We start from the raw sequence: 18,316 nt of genomic DNA, 5'->3' as shown, positions 1-18,316 counted from the left end.
GTTGATTTAGGGATGGAGGGCTGGATGGGCAATCATACAGGCAGAAGACCAACACAAAGACAGATGGATTGACAAAAATAATCATAAAAAAGACAGACAGACAGACAGACAGACAGATTATATATACAGTACCAGTCAAAAGTTTGGACATACCTACTCATTCATTTTCACATTTACATTTAAGTCATTTAGCAGACGCTCTTATCCTGTCACGATCGTTGAGGAACGGGTAAGACCAAGGTGCAGCGTGGAATGCGAACATGTTTATTGAACTGGATAAACAATAGACAAAATAACAAAATCAACGAAACCGTGAAGTCCTATGGGCTATAATCGAAACAAGCCAAACAGGAACACAAACAAGATCCCACAACCCAGGCAGGAAAACTGGCTGCCTAAGTATGATCCCCAATCAGAGACAACGAGCGACAGCTGCCTCTGATTGGGAATCACACCCGGCCAAACATAGAACTACAAAACATAGATTTTCACACCCTGACCAAACTACCTAGAGAATAACAGTCTCTCCAGGTCAGGGCGTGACATATCCAGAGCGACTTACAAAAAGGGTTTTTCTTTATTTCTACTATTTTCTACATTGTATAATAATAGTGAAGGCATCAAAACTATTAAATAACACATATGGAATCATGTAGTAACCAAATAAGTGTTAAACAAATCTAAATATATTTTATATTTTATATTCTCCAAAGTAGCCACCCTTTGCCTTGGTGTCAGCTTTGCACACTCTTGGCATTCTCTAAACCAGCTTCACCTGGAATGCTTTTACAACAGTCTTGAAGGAGTATGCTGAGCATTTGTTGGCTGCTTTTTCTTCACTCTGCGGTCCAACTCATCCCAAGCCATCTCAATTGGGTTGAGGTCGGGTGATTGTGGAGGCCAGGTCATCTGATGCAGCACTCCATCACATTCCTTCTTGGTCAAATAGCCCTTACACAGCCTGGAGGTGTGTTGGATCATTGTCCTGTTGAAAAACAAATGATAGTCCCACTAAGCGCAAACCAGATGGGATGGCGTATCGCTGCAGAATGCTGTGGTAGCCATGCTGGTTAAGTGTGCCTTGATTTCTAAATAAATCACAGACAGTGTCACCAGCAAAGCACTCCCACACCATCACACCTCCTTCTCCATGCTTCACAGTGGGAACCACACATGCAGAGATCATCCATTCACCTATTCTGCGTCTCACAAAGACACGCCGGTCTAATGTCCATTGCTCGTGTTTCTTGGCCCAAGTAAGTCTCTCCTTGTTATTGGTGTCCTTTAGTAGTGGTTTCTTTGCAGCAATTCGACCATGAAGGCCTGATTCACACAGTCTTCTCTGAACAGTTGATGTTGAGATGTGTCTGTTCCTTGAACTCTGTGAAGCGTTTATTTGGGCTGCAATTTCTGAGGCTAGTAACTCTAATGAACTTATCCTCTGCAGCAGAGGTAACTCTGGGTATTCCTTTCCTGTGGCGGTTCTCATGAGAGCCAGTTTCATCATAGCGCTTGATGGTTTTTGCGACTGCACTTGAAGAAACTTTCAAAGTTCTTGAAATGTTCCGTATTGACTGACCTTCATGTCTTTAAGTAATGATGGTAACGTTTCTCTTTGCTTATTTGAGCTGTTCTTGCCATAGTATAATATGGTATTTTACCAAATAGGGCTATCTTCTGTATACTACCCCTAACTTGTCACAACCCAACTGATTGGCTCAAATGCATTAAGAAGGAAAGAAATTCCACAAATGTACTTTTAACAAGGCACACCTGTTCATTGAAATGCATTCCAGGTGATTACCTCATGAAGCTGGTTGAGAGAATGCCAAGAGTGTGCAAAGCTGTCATCAAGGCAAAGGGTGGCTACTTTGAAGAATCTCAAATATAACATATATTTTCTTTTACACTTTTCTTGGTTACTGTATATAGCCTCCCTACTGTTATTTTATTTTACTGCTGCTCTTTAATTATTTGCTATTTTTAACTCATCTATTTTTTACTTACTTTTTTATTTTCTTAACTGCATTTTTGGTTAAGGGCTTGTAAGTAAGCATTTCACTGTAAGGTCTACACCTGTTGTATTCGGCGCATGTGGCAAATACAATTTGATTTGATTTGTTTACATGATTCCATATATTTCATAGTTTTGATTCTACAATGTAGAAAATAGTAAAAATAAAGAAAAACCCTAGAATGAGTGCGTGTGTCCAAACTTTTGAATGCTTGTACATAATACAGACAGACAGAGTTAGGGCTAGATTCTATCAAATACGCACTAGCCAACACCCGCTGTCAAATCCACAAGCAGCTCCAGGCATTATACCTAAAGCGGACATTGCCATTGGCTGCACAGAGTCACATTAATAGAAATCCCTTGCAGCCTTGTTTACAAGTTCAACTACTGGAATGTGAGATGTAATCTTCACCTCGGCTAGGCTGATAGAAATCATTATTATGTTTAATGATTTTCAATTTGAGTGTCATTATTTCTATATAGCTACACTTTCTCCTTCTGAACTTCTAACGCGAGTGGGACAGTGTGGCTTCGTGACAATGATCACAAGAGCAGCTGCTCACCGATTTGACAGCTCTAACACAGTTACACCTTCGACACTGCCAAAACACCAGCTATGCGGGTGTGGACTATCGCAGGTTAACACTTGATCTGCTTGAATCTAGGACTTAGACACTGATTTAACACAGGCAGACAAAGAACAGACATCCAGACATCTTTGTGATCAAGCAGAGTGAGTTCTTTCCTCAGCTGTGAGGGCCAGGTGTGTGTGACTGTGATTGGGGCTGAGAGGCAGCAGTTCTGGGGCGCAGAACGTAATAACGTGGCTGTGATGAAGAGGCAGAGACTGGGGCACACAGGAAGCTGCCTGCTCGTTCAGATAAACATCCTCTGACACGATAGCCCTGTATACCTTGTTTGTGTGTGTGACTCCCAGAGATGACCCACAGCTGCTTGTTTTGGAGAGTAGCAGCCACACACACACACACACTGTCTCCCCTGCCTCAGGTCACTTAGTGCGCTGACTCATACACACAGTCCCAATGCCAGACCCCGCCTGCCTGGACCTCTCACACAACAGTAAACCACACAAACTCACACACACAGACTCACACACACATGCGGGAAAGGAAACACAAATACACGCTAGTCTGCCTCCCTCACAGCAGCTCTCTAAAGGTTGGCTAGTTTTGAAACGTGACTGTTTGCGCATCAGGTGTTAATGTGTTTGTTTGGTTAGCAGGCGGCAAACAGCCATGCGTGTGGAGAGAGTAGAATGTGTTTAAGTGTATGTCTTTTGAGAGTGGGTGGCTGAGGGTGGGTGGAGTTAAGGAATGGAGGAAATGTGTGTAGGCGCGTATTTCTGGGTGAGTGTATTCACATCTGTCCGGGTATGTGTGTCAGTCCAGGAGTGTGTGTCTGGGCCAGGTGTGTTGCAGGGAGGTCAAACCCCGGTCCAGGTAATTTGCCACAGATGAAACCCTACACCATTCCAGGGGACCCGCATAACCAAACGTTTCAAAGCTGCAGGAAATCTATTAGCACCTGGTGGGACTCTCTCCCCCCTCTCTCCTCCCTGTCACCCTCCCCCAATCTCACCTCTCCGCGCCCCACCCCAGTTAATAAAGCCACACAAGACCACCACAGTCCCGCTGTGCCACTAAAAGGGCCTTGCGCCAAGGGCAGGGGTGGATGGGGGTCTATGGTGGGCAAGGGGGGAAGGGGGGGCTAGGCTAATTTATTAAGGCTTGTCCCCCTACACACGTGGAGCCAGTTAGCTGTGAATGAGGTGCCAGACAGCCTTGCAGCTGCTGCCACACCAACTAAGAGTGTTTTTCAGCCCAGTGATGGTCGCCCAACTTAGCCGAAGCACTGTTGGTAGAAGTTGCCCATAACTGCTGGTCCAGAGTCAGATGTTTGTGTTCACTGTAGTGGTTAGGGTTTGGGAGATCTGATCCTATATCTGCTATTAGAGGTAAAGTCTTGGATCTTCACCCAGACTTTCTGCTGCCCCCAGAGAAAGGGATGCTCACCCTCGTTTAGTCAGCCAGCATGTGTGCAACACCCTGGGTTTTGCAACTCAAGTGACCACCAGCTACAAATGTGTCTGTCTCATGCTTTGACCTTTGACAACTTCCAGACAAACCAAAACAGTGACGCGTGTGAATTACCATGGCAGTTTACTTTAGCTTACTTCAGCTTCAGCGTGCTAAATCAATTAGCCTTTAGCCTTGACGTAGGCCCTAACGCCACAACGCAGGCTGTCTGTATCTATCCATCCTCTGTTTTTCGTCCTTCTAACTACATTACCTAAGTCAACTGGATTTGGAGCAGGCGGTCGCCTGCCTGTGTCCAGTTTTCAAGTTAATTGGATTTATGTGCAGGAATGTTTTTCGAAGCCACACTTGTGAAATACCTCCACATCTGCTCCCCATTAGCTAGTGGACAAAACACACCAGACTAAGGAGAGGAGAGGTGAGCCCCGAACACCTTGATTCGCTGGGTTAAGACTCTGACATTGTGATTTTATTATGGGGAGGTTAGGGGAAAGACTTGGTTTCTGCTCAGTGAGCAAAGCTGTATCGCTTTCTGTCTGTAAGCTCTCTCTCCTCCTGTCTGTCTAGTGCTCTCTAGCTGTGCCATGTGAACAGTGGTCCCTCCTTCTAAAACTCTCCATCTCCCTGCCACTCTTCCTCTGTGTGTTCCATTGGTTTCAACTCAGTGAGCACAAAGCTTTATCGCTCTCGCTCTCTCTCACTCTCACTGTTCTCCCTTTCTAGCTCTCTAACACATTCTCATCAGTCCTGTTGCCCTTTTGCTGTCTCCCTACATTTCTGTACCTCTATCTCTAGAATGTATTCTCTCTCCCCTCCCCTACCTGCCTTTCTACCTGTCACTATTTTCCTCAGTCAATACTACTTTCTATTTTAAGTCAACACTACTTCCAATTTTAAGTCAATACTACTTCCTATTTAAAGTCAATACTACTTTCTATTTTAAGTCAACACTACTTTCTATTTTAAGTCAACACTACTTTCTGTTTAACCTTTGGTATCCTCACCGCTAAAGCTGTTTATGTTGTCCAGCTACTTTGCATGCTTCACTGGACCCAGAGAGGGAAAACTAACATGTGGGTCGTCCAACCCCCGTGACCTCTCATCTGTCACTGGCGAGGGGGAACAGGACCCACCTAATTGGGGCAAAGTGTTGGGGGTGGAGGGGGTTGGTGGGGGTGGAGGGGGGTTGTTATTCTAGCATCAGGGGGTCAGAGGTGAAAAAGAGGAGATCACACAGGCCAATTAGCCCCCCTCTGGGGTGTGAGGAGAGGAATGGGGTGAGGGGGGTGGGATGGGGTGGGTGGGATGGGGTAAGGGGAGTGGGATATGGTGGGGGAAGGGGAGGTGTAAAGGGGTGGGACAGGTATGGCTATATTACCCAGGTGGCCTAGAGGGGTGTGTGTGTGTGTGTGTTTAAAAAAATATATATTTTACCTTTATTTAACCAGGTAAGCCAGTTGAAAACAAGTTCTCATTTACAACTGCGACCTGGCCAAGATAAAGCAAAGCAGTGCGATAAAAACAACAACACAGAGTTACATATGGGGTAAAACAAAACATAAAGTCAAACATACAACAGAAAATATATATACAGTGTGTGCAAATGTAGCAAGTTATGGAGGTAAGGCAATAAATAGGCCACAGTGCAAAATAATTACAATCAGTATTAACACTGGGATGATAGAGGTCCTCTGTAGCTCAGCTGGTAGAGCACGGCGCTTGTAACGCCAAGGTAGTGGGTTTGATCCCCGGGACCACCCATACACAAAACAATTTGTGCACGCATGACTGTAAGTCGCTTTGGATAAAAGTGTCTGCTAAATGACATAATATTATTATAGATGTGTAAAAGATGATGTGCAAATAGAGATACTGGGGTGCAATTGAGAAAAATAAATAACAATATGGGGATGAAGTAGTTGAGTGGGCTAATTTCAGAAGGGCTGTATACAGGTGCAGTGATTGGTAAGGTGCTCTGACAACTGATGCTTAAAGTTAGTGAGGGAGATAAGAGTCTCCAGCTTCAGAGATCTTTGCAGTTTGTTCCAGTCATTGGCAGCAGAGAACTGGAAGGAATGGCGGCCAAAGGAGGTGTTGGCTTTGGGGATGACCAGTGAGATATACCTGCTGGAGCGCATACTACGGGTGGGTGTTGCTATGGTGACCAATGAGCTAAGATAAAGCGGAGATTTGCCTAGCAGTGATTTATAGATGGCCTGGAGCCAGTGGGTTTGGCGACGAATATGTAGTGAGGACCAGCCAACAAGAGCGTACAGGTCACAGTGGTGTGTAGTATATGGGGCTTTGGTGACAAAACGGATGGCACTGTGATAGACTACATCCAATTTGCTGAGTAGAGTGTTGGAGGCTATTTTGTAAATGACATCGCCGAAGTCAAGGATCGGTAGGATAGTCAGTTTTACGAGGGCATGTTTGGCAGCATGAGTGAAGGAGGCTTTGTTGCGAAATAGGAAGCCGATTCTAGATTTCACTTTGGATTGGAGATGCTTAATGTGAGTCTGGAAGGAGAGTTTACAGTCTAACGAGACACCTAGGTATTTGTAGTTGTCCACATACTCTAGGTCAGACCCGTCGAGAGTAGTGATTCTAGTCGGGTGGGCGGGTGCCAGCAGCGTTCGCTCTGTGTGTGTGTGTGTGTGTGTGTGTGTGTGTGTGTGTGTGTGTGTGTGTGTGTGTGTGTTCATGTCAGGGGAGAATGACTGCTCCCTCATATTGAAGCCACAGAAGTTCAAGGCAGAAAACACTTTCCCCCATTATAATGATTGGAAATAAAAAAACGTTTTGAAGACAATCGTTGTACCAATCATTTCTTCTAATACACCAGATGTATGTCCCTGAACCGATTATTAAAAAGTCACACACACAAGAGGTTATAAGGATAATTTACTGTAGTTGCTTATGGCAGCCTGCAGTTCCCCGGTCGGCCTTCAATTTGAGTTAAACAATAAGAGGGGGCAGCACTGAGCTAGCCTGCAACATCACTTCCTGGAGTATTTCAAACTGTGCATGTTGTTTCCATGAGACGCCATCTTAACTAACTCCATTTGGCTTACATGCGCTATTGAGTCGTCACATAGGAATTAATGGTGTCACGTGATCGATAGCTTTGTCTGGCTGGTGCTGACAAGGTCTGGCCTTGTGGAGTCCAAGTTCCACCCTCCTTCAATCATCCCAGTGAGGAACACCTCCCATCCCTCCGGCTCTCTCCCCTCCTCCTCTCCTCACATCTCCTGTCCACACCTCTCTGCTTAGCTCAGAACTCCTGTCCACTGGGCACTGGGCGTGTTGGGGCATGTCAGAGTGAGGGGGAGATGAATAGAGAGAGAAAGGGAGAGAATGAGATAGAGAGGGGAGATGGAGGGGGAGAGAGAGAAAGGGGAGAGATATGGAGAGAATCTGAGCGAAATGTGAGCAGATGTGGGTAGAATGAGAGAAATATTGACTGAAGTTGTTTCCCAGCCAGACAACCCACTGGGCACAGATGTCAGTTCAACGTCTAGTTGAAAACATTATTATTATTGTTTTTAGGAACTCAGTCGTGGTCTCAACTTAGTATTGAGAGTAAGAATAGTAGAATACACAAAATGCAATTTGCATCAGCAGTGTTTCTCTTATGTCAGTCACTGTCAGTCACTCAATTATCCATGTCAGCTAACTATTTTTAGATTGGTAGTTAGCCTAGCCAGCTATCTACACTTGTAGTAATCATGGCCGAATACCGACCGGGCATGCAGGGCACATGCCCAGGGGCTCTGACCTCCAGGGAGCCCCCATTGATTTTGTTAGTCATTCTCACTCAGATATCATAATAGCATGGCATAAGTCACTACAAAATGTGTAGAATTGCATGAAATTAGCTGTAAAACTGCAACAACAACAAATGTCTCTGCCCCATGGCAAAATGTGTACAATTGTAGGAAATGTGTAAACAAATGCAGTTTTCTCTCCACCCCATGGCAAAATGTGTAGAATTGCAGAAAATGAACTTTAAAGGTTCAATGCAGCCAGGTTTTTATTGTTATTATCTCAATATCAAATCATTTCTGGGTAACAATTAAGTACCTTACTGTGAATGTTTTCAATTCAAATGGTCAAAAATAAACAAAAATAGCTTCTTAGCAAAGAGCAATTTCTGGGAGTGGTCTGAGTGGGGAGGGGAAAACTGAAAATTAGTTGTTATTGGCAGAGAGGTTTGGAACTGTCTTTCTTATTGGTCTATTAACTAATTTACCGCATGGTGATGTCACCATGGAAGGCCAAAACTCCATCCCTCCAAAACAAACTTTCAGGCAGTCTTTTCAAACAGCTCTTACACTAACAGGGAACTATCATTATGTTCACAATTTCACAATATTATTCCAACCTCATAGTGTGGGAAATATATATAAAACACAGGAAAATCACATTTTTGACTGCACTGGGCCTTTTAAAACTGCAACATTTTCTCTGTGCCCCATGGCAAAATGTGTAGAATTGCAGAAAATGAACTTTAAAACGTACATTTTTCTCTCCACCGTCAAGAGGAGGGCCACTAAAATGTTTTTCCACGAGGGGAAAAATCTCGCTTTGGGCCCCCAAAAGGCTAGAGTCGGCCCTGTCTCCATTTCTTATTTGACAGGTCCACTCACTATGTTGTATTGAATTTGAATGTTTTGAGCTTTTAGCATCCCTCTCCAGGCCTAGAACACACACGGACTGTCACTGACTATGTCCTGATGTGGAGAGTGCGAGGCTAGGCAGTGGTAGGTGGGCCCATAGCAGGGAGAGCATTGGCTCTGGGGCTGAGAGAGGGGAGTGAAGGACTGACTGATGGGATTTTAATGGGGTGGTCAACAACAGAACCCGACCTCTCGAGCTAGAATGAGATCAAACACAAGGTCCCGGTCCAGCTCTTCCCGCCAAATGAACCGTAGTGTACCATAGCCAGGAGGCCGCATCTAACCGTGAGGTCATCCCAATTTAGGGAAATAACCGTGAGGTCATCCCAATTTAGGGAAATAACTGTGAGGTCATCCCAATTTAGGGAAATGGAGTGGGGAATGATGCTTTGTTTTCAGTCGTTGATGTGATTCCGAAAACCGGCCCTATTCCAATTTATCTGGAGTAGATACCATACTGAAACATAATGTAGTAATAATAGGCCTAAAGTGTTTAACATTTGTTTTAGGAAAATGTTGCTCTGACAGCAGGCTGAGTGAAAGAAGAGTTTGACTTGCAACCTCACCTGCCCCCACCCATTATGAGCTGTCAAAATGAACTTGAGGCAAAGTGTATGAAATCATAGGGGACAAGGCTGCCAGTGCTTAAAATGTACTAACCTACAGTCATTTGCTCCCAGGCATGTTTTCAGAGCAGGTCTGGAATCTGGATTTCCCCTTTCTCTGACATTGATTGACCTTGCCAGTGTGACACGTGCCCTGAAAGGCATACCTCCACTCCTGGCCTCCCTGGATCCCCCTGGCTAAGGTGCGCGCACATACGCATACAGACATGCACGCACACACACACACACACACACCTGCTGCCGCTTTTCAGCGCTGCATTAAACAAACGCACACTGTGAGCACACAGGCCCAAAAAAATGGGACCCCAAAAAGGAATTAACCTGCACCTAAGCCCCTTAATCCTTCTCTCTCTCTCTCTCTCTCTCTCTCTCTCTCTCTCTTTCTCTCTCTCTCTCTCTCTCTCTCTCTCTCTCTCTCTCTTACTCTCTCCTCTCTCTCTCGCTCCTTCTCTCTCCTTCACTCTCCTCTCTCTCTCTCTCTCTCTCTCTCTCTCTCTCTCTATAGCTCTTTCTTACCGGCTGCCCCGTTAACGGTTGAAGTGTGAATTTGTTGTCAAGTAACGATCGCCCCCCCCTCCCCCCTGAGTTTTGTGTCCAAAACTCAGGAACACTTATTGGTTAAACAAAAAGCCCGGCTCGCTGGTACCTAAAATGGGATGGATGACCCCTCCCACTCGCTCGCCACACCAAGAGCAAAACACAGTGACACCATAGGGCCCGTGATCCTGTCACTGTCCCCCAAAAGCGCTCCGGATGGGATGTCGCCCTGAAAGCCGAAAGGCAGCCTGAAACTACTGTCTATCAGATCTTTATACGTCGTTATGATGTGGGTCTGGGACTGAAATAACTGGCATGGCATTTTATTATTGTCCCAGAAATCTGATGCCAAGCCATTGCTTAGGGACAGCGTTCCAAGTTAAAGGCGGCCTGCCTCCAACATTCCTTACGTTCTCAACTTCTCAATCCTTACTATGTTCAGCTTTTTTTCATATTTTTGGGGCATTTCTGATGATTATCTTAGCACATGCTGCGATTTAGAATGTAAGCAAATAATCTAAATGTTTATTTTTCCCCACACATATTTTGTCTAAAATATTGCTTGCGCTTGGACATAATTTTGTCTCGTGCCATTTGACTTGCTGCAATATTTTCCAGTAGGCCTATATATGTTTTTCTCGTTTTGGAATTATCACTCATCTATACCATTTATGAGCCTACCCTATAAGCACAAGACGTTGAAAATACCTGGAAAATAGGCTACATCGTTTTGGTTGAAAACACTTTGAACATGTTTTGCTCACTGGGTACATGCATATAACAAACTATAGCCATCTACTTTATGGAACTTGCATTCTACAAATTCTCCATTTCATCTTGGGGAAAATAACTTAATCCATGTATTAAAGTCAAACAGACAAGACCAGGAAAAAAAAGAGCACTGTCTTTGTTCTGGATCGCAGGAGTATTCCCTAGGCTAATCCCCATGCGTTTTGGTTCAAGGTGGTCTTTGCGCATTTTGGCAGCACTTGCAGGTCCTTAGGGGCCCTAATCAATGCACTGCATAAAGTTCCTACATGCATCTGCAAATCAACCCATTTGCGTCTGCAGCTTCAGCCAAAACTCCGAAAAGGGTGGAGGGAGAGAGAAAAGGGAGGGTCAAGCCTACTTCTCAAACATTTTTTCATATCTTATCACCAACCCAGTCCCTCCGAAGCATTGGACCTGTACGCGTTCTGTCCAGCTGTATTCAAAAGTGCCGTATGAAACCAAAATCCATAAACTTCTACATATTAGCTCTCAGTCTATTACAAGGGAAATGACATGTATCCGGTTTGGCGTCACCCCCAGCTGCTTAAGATAAACAAGTTGACAAATGCACTTTGCGTGTGGCTGTGGAAGCTGACTGAAGAAGGGACGAGAGTGGTGTAAAGGTGCTGGTTAATTGCCGCGCATCTGGGGGAGGGGAACCGGTGTGATAAAGCGGACTGGGGGGGGGGGGGGGGGGGGGGGGGGGGGGGGGGGGGGGGGGTTGAACCAAGTACGGCTTCTTTCCAGTAAAGGGGGGCATCGCTGACTGCACTGTGGGCTCTTCCTGTTAATCCCAGATCTAACCATATAAACAGGTATAACGCGGAGAGGACGTTCAATCAATCCACAACGCAAACCTTGGATTAGGATAATACACTCTACTCCATCAAAAATGAAGGCAGATATCATGTGGATTTACAAACTTCTCTTGTGTGTTGTGCTCGCTGTGAATTCAGGTAAGTCTTACTAGGCAATGTAACCTAACGGTAGGCTATGTATAGCCTATAGCCATTCGTGCGTCATTGATATTCGGTTTAGTGGCAGTGTGTATAGGCTATATCATTTTCATTGGCATGAAAGGGAACGAGTTCTCTAAATATATCACACAGATGTGAAGACTTGTACCGGTGCAAGTGAAATGGATTGAAGTTCAGCACTTCCATAGACCATACTTTTAGTTTTGCGCATAAATATTGCCTATATCATGTAGACTAAAATTAATATTTGTATTGGTAGCCTAAACATAAAACATGATTAAATTAGTGGTTGATACATTGATACGCTGCAACATCTGTCATAATCCACAGTGGTGAGCAATGGTCTGGATTATTTAGAGGTATTTGATACTGGTTTATATTGTAATTGAGATGTGGCGAGGTGACCATATCTTTAGTTTGTCCCTATGTGTGCATTAGCTGGCTGGTGCGACAGGGAATGCGCCTTGCGCTTTGGCATGTAGGCTAATGTAACAAGACGATGCTGCTTAGTAGAGAGGATCATTTGTGCAACACAGTGAGAAATTACTTTATGTTTTCACTGTCATACATACCTATGTAGGCCTAATGAATGCGTTATGCGCGGCCATCTGCGTAAAGGTACCTATAGGACACATCAAAGAGCTAGAACCTCTGCGCTGTAGTCATGTTTTTGAAGTGCATCTGCTGGCGATTTAACTGCTTTGTCATTAACATTTTTTATAGGTCATGGTCATTTCTGTAATAGGCCCTTTACTCTCACTGGAAGGATAAATGCATAGCTACTGAAAGAATGTCGTTCAGCTATCCACGCAACTGATATGTTGGTCCAATCAAGGTTAGACTGTAAACACATAAGTAGACCTATAACTAACTGCTCAGGGCAAATTACCAATTAAATTCAGTTTCATTCCTGAGCTCAGTCAAGGTAAGTGTCATTGGTCTGGTTAAGCCCAGTGGATGCTTTGAGCATGCCCGAATAGTCAGATTGGAATCCCGCGTGTGCGCGCAGAGGTGAGCTGCACCATAGCCACATCTGGACGCAGAGCCGAGTTCCATATATCTCCATCGCAAGTTTTCACTTAAACATATTTAATACTTATGCAAATTCCAGACCGAGACGCACCTTTAACCGGTTCCTTTGCTGTTTAAAGAGGAGATGCGTTTTATTGGATACAGGTCCTCTCCACGTTGGAAAAAGGAACGGTACCCCTCTTCCCACGTTGAAATGTTTAACGTTAATGCCAAGCTAGCGGACTAAAACCTAGTCCGCTAATACTAGCCGATGTTTGTCTTTTGCCATCACTCCAAAAAAAGCCCTCTGACTATATTTACATTTTTCAACGTTGGTCAACTTAAAAAACTAATCTGCCTAAATCGAATATTACGTCAGTGAGATAACGGAATGTCTCTGTCTTAGAGGAAGAGTCTAAGTGAAGTCTAATTGCGCGGCGTGAAGAGGGATCCATGTTAGAATAACAGCGTGATGAGTGCCAGATGTAGTTCTAATGTAGCCCAAACATTGTGTCCTCCCCGAAACCATTTCGACTACGGGGAGTCCCACAGACAACACATGGAGCTGCAGAGGACAGACACAAATACTTGTCTCTGATATGGGTACATTAACATATTTATTAAATGCAAAACTCATAAGCTCTTTTCAATTTAAAATGTTTCACTCTGGCCACCAATTATAAAGGAAAGACTGCACCACTAAACCATATGGTCTTTACATACATTATTTATGGATTTTAAATTATGAGAACTCTGAGAGACCATGTGATAACAAGCTTAATATCTTCAGTCCTATAAACCCCTTCACACCAAAAGTATGTCTAGTTGTAACTTCTCACATGTTCAAATGAGGTCCCTGTAGCGTTCTTAAATGTAACTTAATATCAGCGAGGAGACATTAACAACCCTTAAAGTATAAGCTGGGGGGGGGGGGGGGGGGGGGATTTCTACTAAGCTAACATATGGAATTGTTTTAAGAGTGTCATACCATGGATCATTTAGCTATTTGATTTAGAATCTTAGGACCCCTGTAGGTATCAAAAATCTATATTCAAAATATTGAATTTGGCCTTTACTACTATAGCCCATAGAAAAGCTTTGAATAACATATTCATAAATGGCAAAACAGACAGTCCAAAAAAGTGTCTGTCCTATATCTAGGAGATATAAGATAGCTCAGGGTGCGGACGCCTGGAGTACGTGCGTGCTCGTGCGTGCGCGTGTGCCTGTGTGGGTGTGTGTGAGAGCTACTGAAGAGACATTGAGAAGGTCAATGATCCCAAAGAACTTAGTGGACTCAGCAATGGAGTCATATACATTTGAGGGATGATGGTTCATTGGTTCTTGACTATAAACTGCTGATTTCACTGTTTTAATGTTTAATGATGGGGCAGTTCTGGGCTTCATACAAGTTGATTGAGGGAAGGGGGGTTAGTGTTGTGTGTTGTGGGGTGGGTGGAAGTGTGTGTGTCTGTGAGTAAGTGGAAGTGTGTGTGTGTGTGTGTGTGTGTGTGTCTGTGAGAGAGAGAGAGAGAGAGAGAGAGAGAGAGAGAGATTGATAGCCCAGATTCTGTGTGTGCATGTCTGTCTACTCTCTTTCATGGTCTGTCCTGTCTCAGAGTGCAGGAAGCAGTCGTTACAGATGTACCATCTCTGTCCTGTCTCAGAGTGCAGGAAGCAGTCGTTACAGATGTACCATCTCTGTCCTGTCTCAGAGTGCAGGAAGCAGTCGTTACAGATGTACCATCTCTGTCCTGTCTCAGAGTGCAGGAAGCAGTCGTTACAGATGTACCATCTCTGTCCTGTCTCAGAGTGCAGGAAGCAGTCGTTACAGATGTACCATCTCTGTCCTGTCTCAGAGTGCAGGAAGCAGTCGTTACAGATGTACCATCTCTGTCCTTTTTCAGAGTGCAGGAAGCAGTCGTTACAGAAGTACCATCTATGTCCTGTCTCAGAGTGCACGAAGCAGTCGTTACAGATGTACCATCTCTGTCATGTCTCAGAATGCAGGAAGCAGTCGTTACAGAAGTACCAGAAGAGTGAGGACACCAGGCTGCTGTGTCCAGACTGCCCCCAGCCCTCCATGGTCAAGAACAGCCGCTCGCTGGAGCACTGTGCTCGCAAGTGCAGCAAGAACAAGAAAACCTTCACCTGCAGGTGCATCTCACACAAGCAGAGAAGATGGTCATAGCGACAGATGCATGCAAAATGCACAACTGTTTCACACACTCTCTCTCTCTCTCTCTCTCTCTCTCTCTCTCTCTCTCTCTCTCTCTCTCTCTCTCACTGTTTCCCCATCTTTCTCTCTCTCCAGTGAGCTACATGTTCCCTGTTTCCCCCTCCTCCCTTCATACAGCCTTCATATTCCTTATCACCCAGTGCTCATCTCTCAACTACTTCCCGTCTGTTCGTACAGGGCATTCTACTTTGACCATCAAAACAGGAAATGCCACTTGCTTCCCTTTGACCGCTTCATGGACGGTGCTCACAGGGAACACAGGGTGAACTTTGACCTTTACGAGAAGAAAGGTAAATATAACTGTTGACTTTAGCTCAAACATTACATTTTAGCCTTACACTCTCGCTTTTCCCCCTCCAAAGCTTCGTAAAATGTTGTCTTGGAAAAAACGGTGGATAACCGTTAATGTTGATTTAGCGAGATCTGCCTCAAACATTACATTATACACTCTCTATTTTCTCCGAAACGTCCTAGAATGTCAGTGGAAAGTTTATAGAAGTTTATAGCAAAGCAGATAGGTTGTTTGTTTAGAGCGATGGTTCTGGTGGTATGATGGATTCTCCAAGCTTGACTCTCTAAGGTTTAAAAGTTCTCGATGTCTGTTGACACAACAACCGCCTTCCCGCTCTAGTTCTGTAACTCCAGTGGCCAGAGATGTGCACAGAAACATGCGGTGAACCAACCAGAGCATAAACAACATGGCCGCTGTTTACAGTTTGGACCCAAGGGATCGTTTAAGCTGTGGAGTCTCGCACTTGAGAATTGACAAAACGCCCCAAAGTGACATTTAATTAACTTTAGGGAGCTACAGTGCATTCGGAAAGTATTCAGAACCCTTGACTTATTCCACATTTTGAAATATCACATTTACATAAGTATTCAGACCCTTTACTCAGTACTTTTGCAGCAATTACAGCCTCTAGTCTTCTTGTGTATGACGATACAAGCTTGGCACACCTGTATTTGGGGAGTTTCTCCCATTCTTCTCTTCATATCCTCTCAAGCTCTGTCAGGTTGGATGGGGAGCGTTGCTGCACAGCTATTTTCAGGTCTCCCACAGATGTTTGATCGGGTTCAAGTCTGGGCTCTGGCTTGGCCACTCAAGGACATTCAGAGACTTGTCCCGAAGCCACTCCTGAGTTGTCTTGGCTGTGTGCTTAGGGTCGTTGTCCTGTTGGAAGGTGAACCTTCACCCCAGTCTGAGGTCCTGAGTACTCTGGAGCAGGTTTTCATCAAGGATCACTCTGTACTTTGCTCCGTTCATCTTTCCCTCAATCCTGACTAGTCTCCCAGTCCCTGCTGCTGAAAAAAACATCCCCACAGCATGATACTGCCATCACCATGCTTCACCGTAGGGATGGTGCCAGGTTTCCTCCAGACGTGACGCTTGGCATGCAGGGCAAAGAGTTCAATCTTGGTTTCATCAGACCAGAGAATCTTGTTTCTCATGGTCTGAGAGTCCTTTAGGTGCCTTTTGGCTAACTCCAAGCAGGCTTTCATGTGCCTTTTACTGAGGTGTGGCTTCCACCTGGCCACTCTACCATGAAGGCCTGATTAGTGTATGTGCTGCAGAGATGGTTGTCCTTCTGGAAGGTTCTCCCATCTCCATAGAGGAACTCTGGAGCTCTGTCAGAGTGACCATCAGGTTCTTGGTCACCTCCCTGACCAAGGCCCTTCTCCCCCGATTGCTCAGTTTGGCCGGGCGGCCAGCTCTAGGAAGAGTCTTGGTGGTTCCAAACTTCTTCAATTTAAGAATAATGGAGGCCACTGTGTTCTTGGGGACCTTCAATGCTGCAGAAATGTTTTGGTACCCTTCCCCAGATCTGTGCCTCGACACAATCCTGTCTCAGAGCTCTTCAGACAATTCCTTCAACCTCTGACATGCATTGTCAACTGTGGGTCCTTATATAGACAGGTATGTGCCTTTCCAAATCATGTCCAATCAGTTGAATTGACCACAAGTGGACTCCAGTCAAGTTGTAGAAACATCTCAAGAATGATCAATGGAAACAGGATGCACCTGAGCTCAATTTCGAGTCTCATAACAAAGGGTCTGAATACCTATGTAAATAAGGTATTTATGTTTTTTATGTTTCATAAATGTGCAAACATTTCTAAAAACCTGTTTCCGCTTTGTCATTATAGGGTATTGTGTGTAGATTGATGAGGAAACAAATCATTTAATACATTTTAGAATAAGGCTGTAACGTAACAAAATGTGGAAAAAGTCAAGGGGTCTGAATACTTTCTGAATGCACTGTATATCTTCCACGTGAATAATGACAGTGTTTCGCTAACTCTGACATGAATGTTTGTGTCTCTCTCTTTCTCTCTCGTCTTGGCGTTTGTAGATTATGTGAGGGAGTGTATCATCGGGTCCGGGGTGAACTACAAAGGAAGGAGGGCGGTAACCAAGGCCAAGATTCCCTGTCAGTCATGGACTGAATCTTTCCCTCACGAACACACGTAATTCTCTTTATTTTACTTCATTTTTTAATGTTATTTTTCTGTGGGGTATGCAGATTTTTCATTCTGTGGTTTTTCTACAGCTCTGGTACAGTATGTTGGGCATTATAGGCTAACATGAGATTAGTGGGTGATATACTCTGATGCTGAGTTGAGCTACTTCTGTACAATGTAGCTAAAACTCTTTGAGACCGAATGTGTCCTCCTCTTCTCACGTCAGTGAATGCAAGAGCCAAACACTTAAACATAACTTAAACACTATAGTGCTATGACACACAGCCACACACACACACACACACAGCCACACCTAACACACACCCACACACACACATCCAACCCCCCCCGAACCTATCCCTTCTTAACTTGGTCTAGTATTACAATGACTAAATTGTCAGAGAGGGAGGGAGGGCTGGCAGAAAGGAACGAGGCAAGGTCATCAGGTACAGTAGGTACAGCAGGATGAGCTCTCAGCGAGACCAGTGAATATCTAAAGATGGTTTGGAGCCAGGTTCTTGTTAGCACTGCTCGTTAGCCACAAGACATTTTAAACAGCATGAGTGGGGGACGGAGAGGAAGGAGAGAGAGAGGGGGGAGAGATGAGGAAGATGAAATTAAAGAAGAGAGTGGCGAAGAGAACGAGGGAAGAGAGTGAAAGAAGAGAGAGGAAAGCAAGGCAGGGAAAGAGGGGGAGATAGAGAAACAGAAGGAGAGAGATGGATAGAGAGAGAAAAGGAAATAAACATAAGGAAGGAGAGAGAGAGAGAGAGAGAAAGAGAGAGAGAGAGAGAGAGAGAGAGAGAGAGAGAGTGTAGAGATGTATAGACTGAGGTCATGTTCTATGTGCTCTCCAGCTGAGCTCACTAAGCCACAGACATGAGAAAAATACGAGCCTCTGACCTAGATGAAAATACAGGGCCCCACTCTCACCTCCCCCAG

At 44.7% G+C, this 18,316-nt stretch overlaps 1 protein-coding gene across 1 annotated transcript in view; it reads left to right on the top strand.

The window, feature by feature from the left end:
• The first annotated feature begins 11,456 nt into the window (after window positions 1-11,456).
• The window catches only part of LOC311140106 (plasminogen-like), a 24,536-nt gene continuing 17,676 nt past the window's right edge, over window positions 11,457-18,316 (top strand). The window contains exons 1-4 of the mRNA XM_084175043.1: window positions 11,457-11,643; window positions 14,679-14,832; window positions 15,092-15,204; window positions 17,266-17,380. Of these exons, the coding sequence (XP_084031169.1) occupies window positions 11,580-11,643; window positions 14,679-14,832; window positions 15,092-15,204; window positions 17,266-17,380 (446 nt within the window). The 5' untranslated portion in view covers window positions 11,457-11,579. The remainder of the gene's footprint in view (window positions 11,644-14,678; window positions 14,833-15,091; window positions 15,205-17,265; window positions 17,381-18,316) is intronic.

This window comes from Coregonus lavaretus (genome assembly GCF_964263955.1).
Source record: "Coregonus lavaretus genome assembly, chromosome: 13".
Taxonomy (NCBI): domain Eukaryota; kingdom Metazoa; phylum Chordata; class Actinopteri; order Salmoniformes; family Salmonidae; genus Coregonus; species Coregonus lavaretus.
Note: the sequence above shows the minus strand (reverse complement) of the source record. Positions and strands in the feature narration are given on the sequence as shown.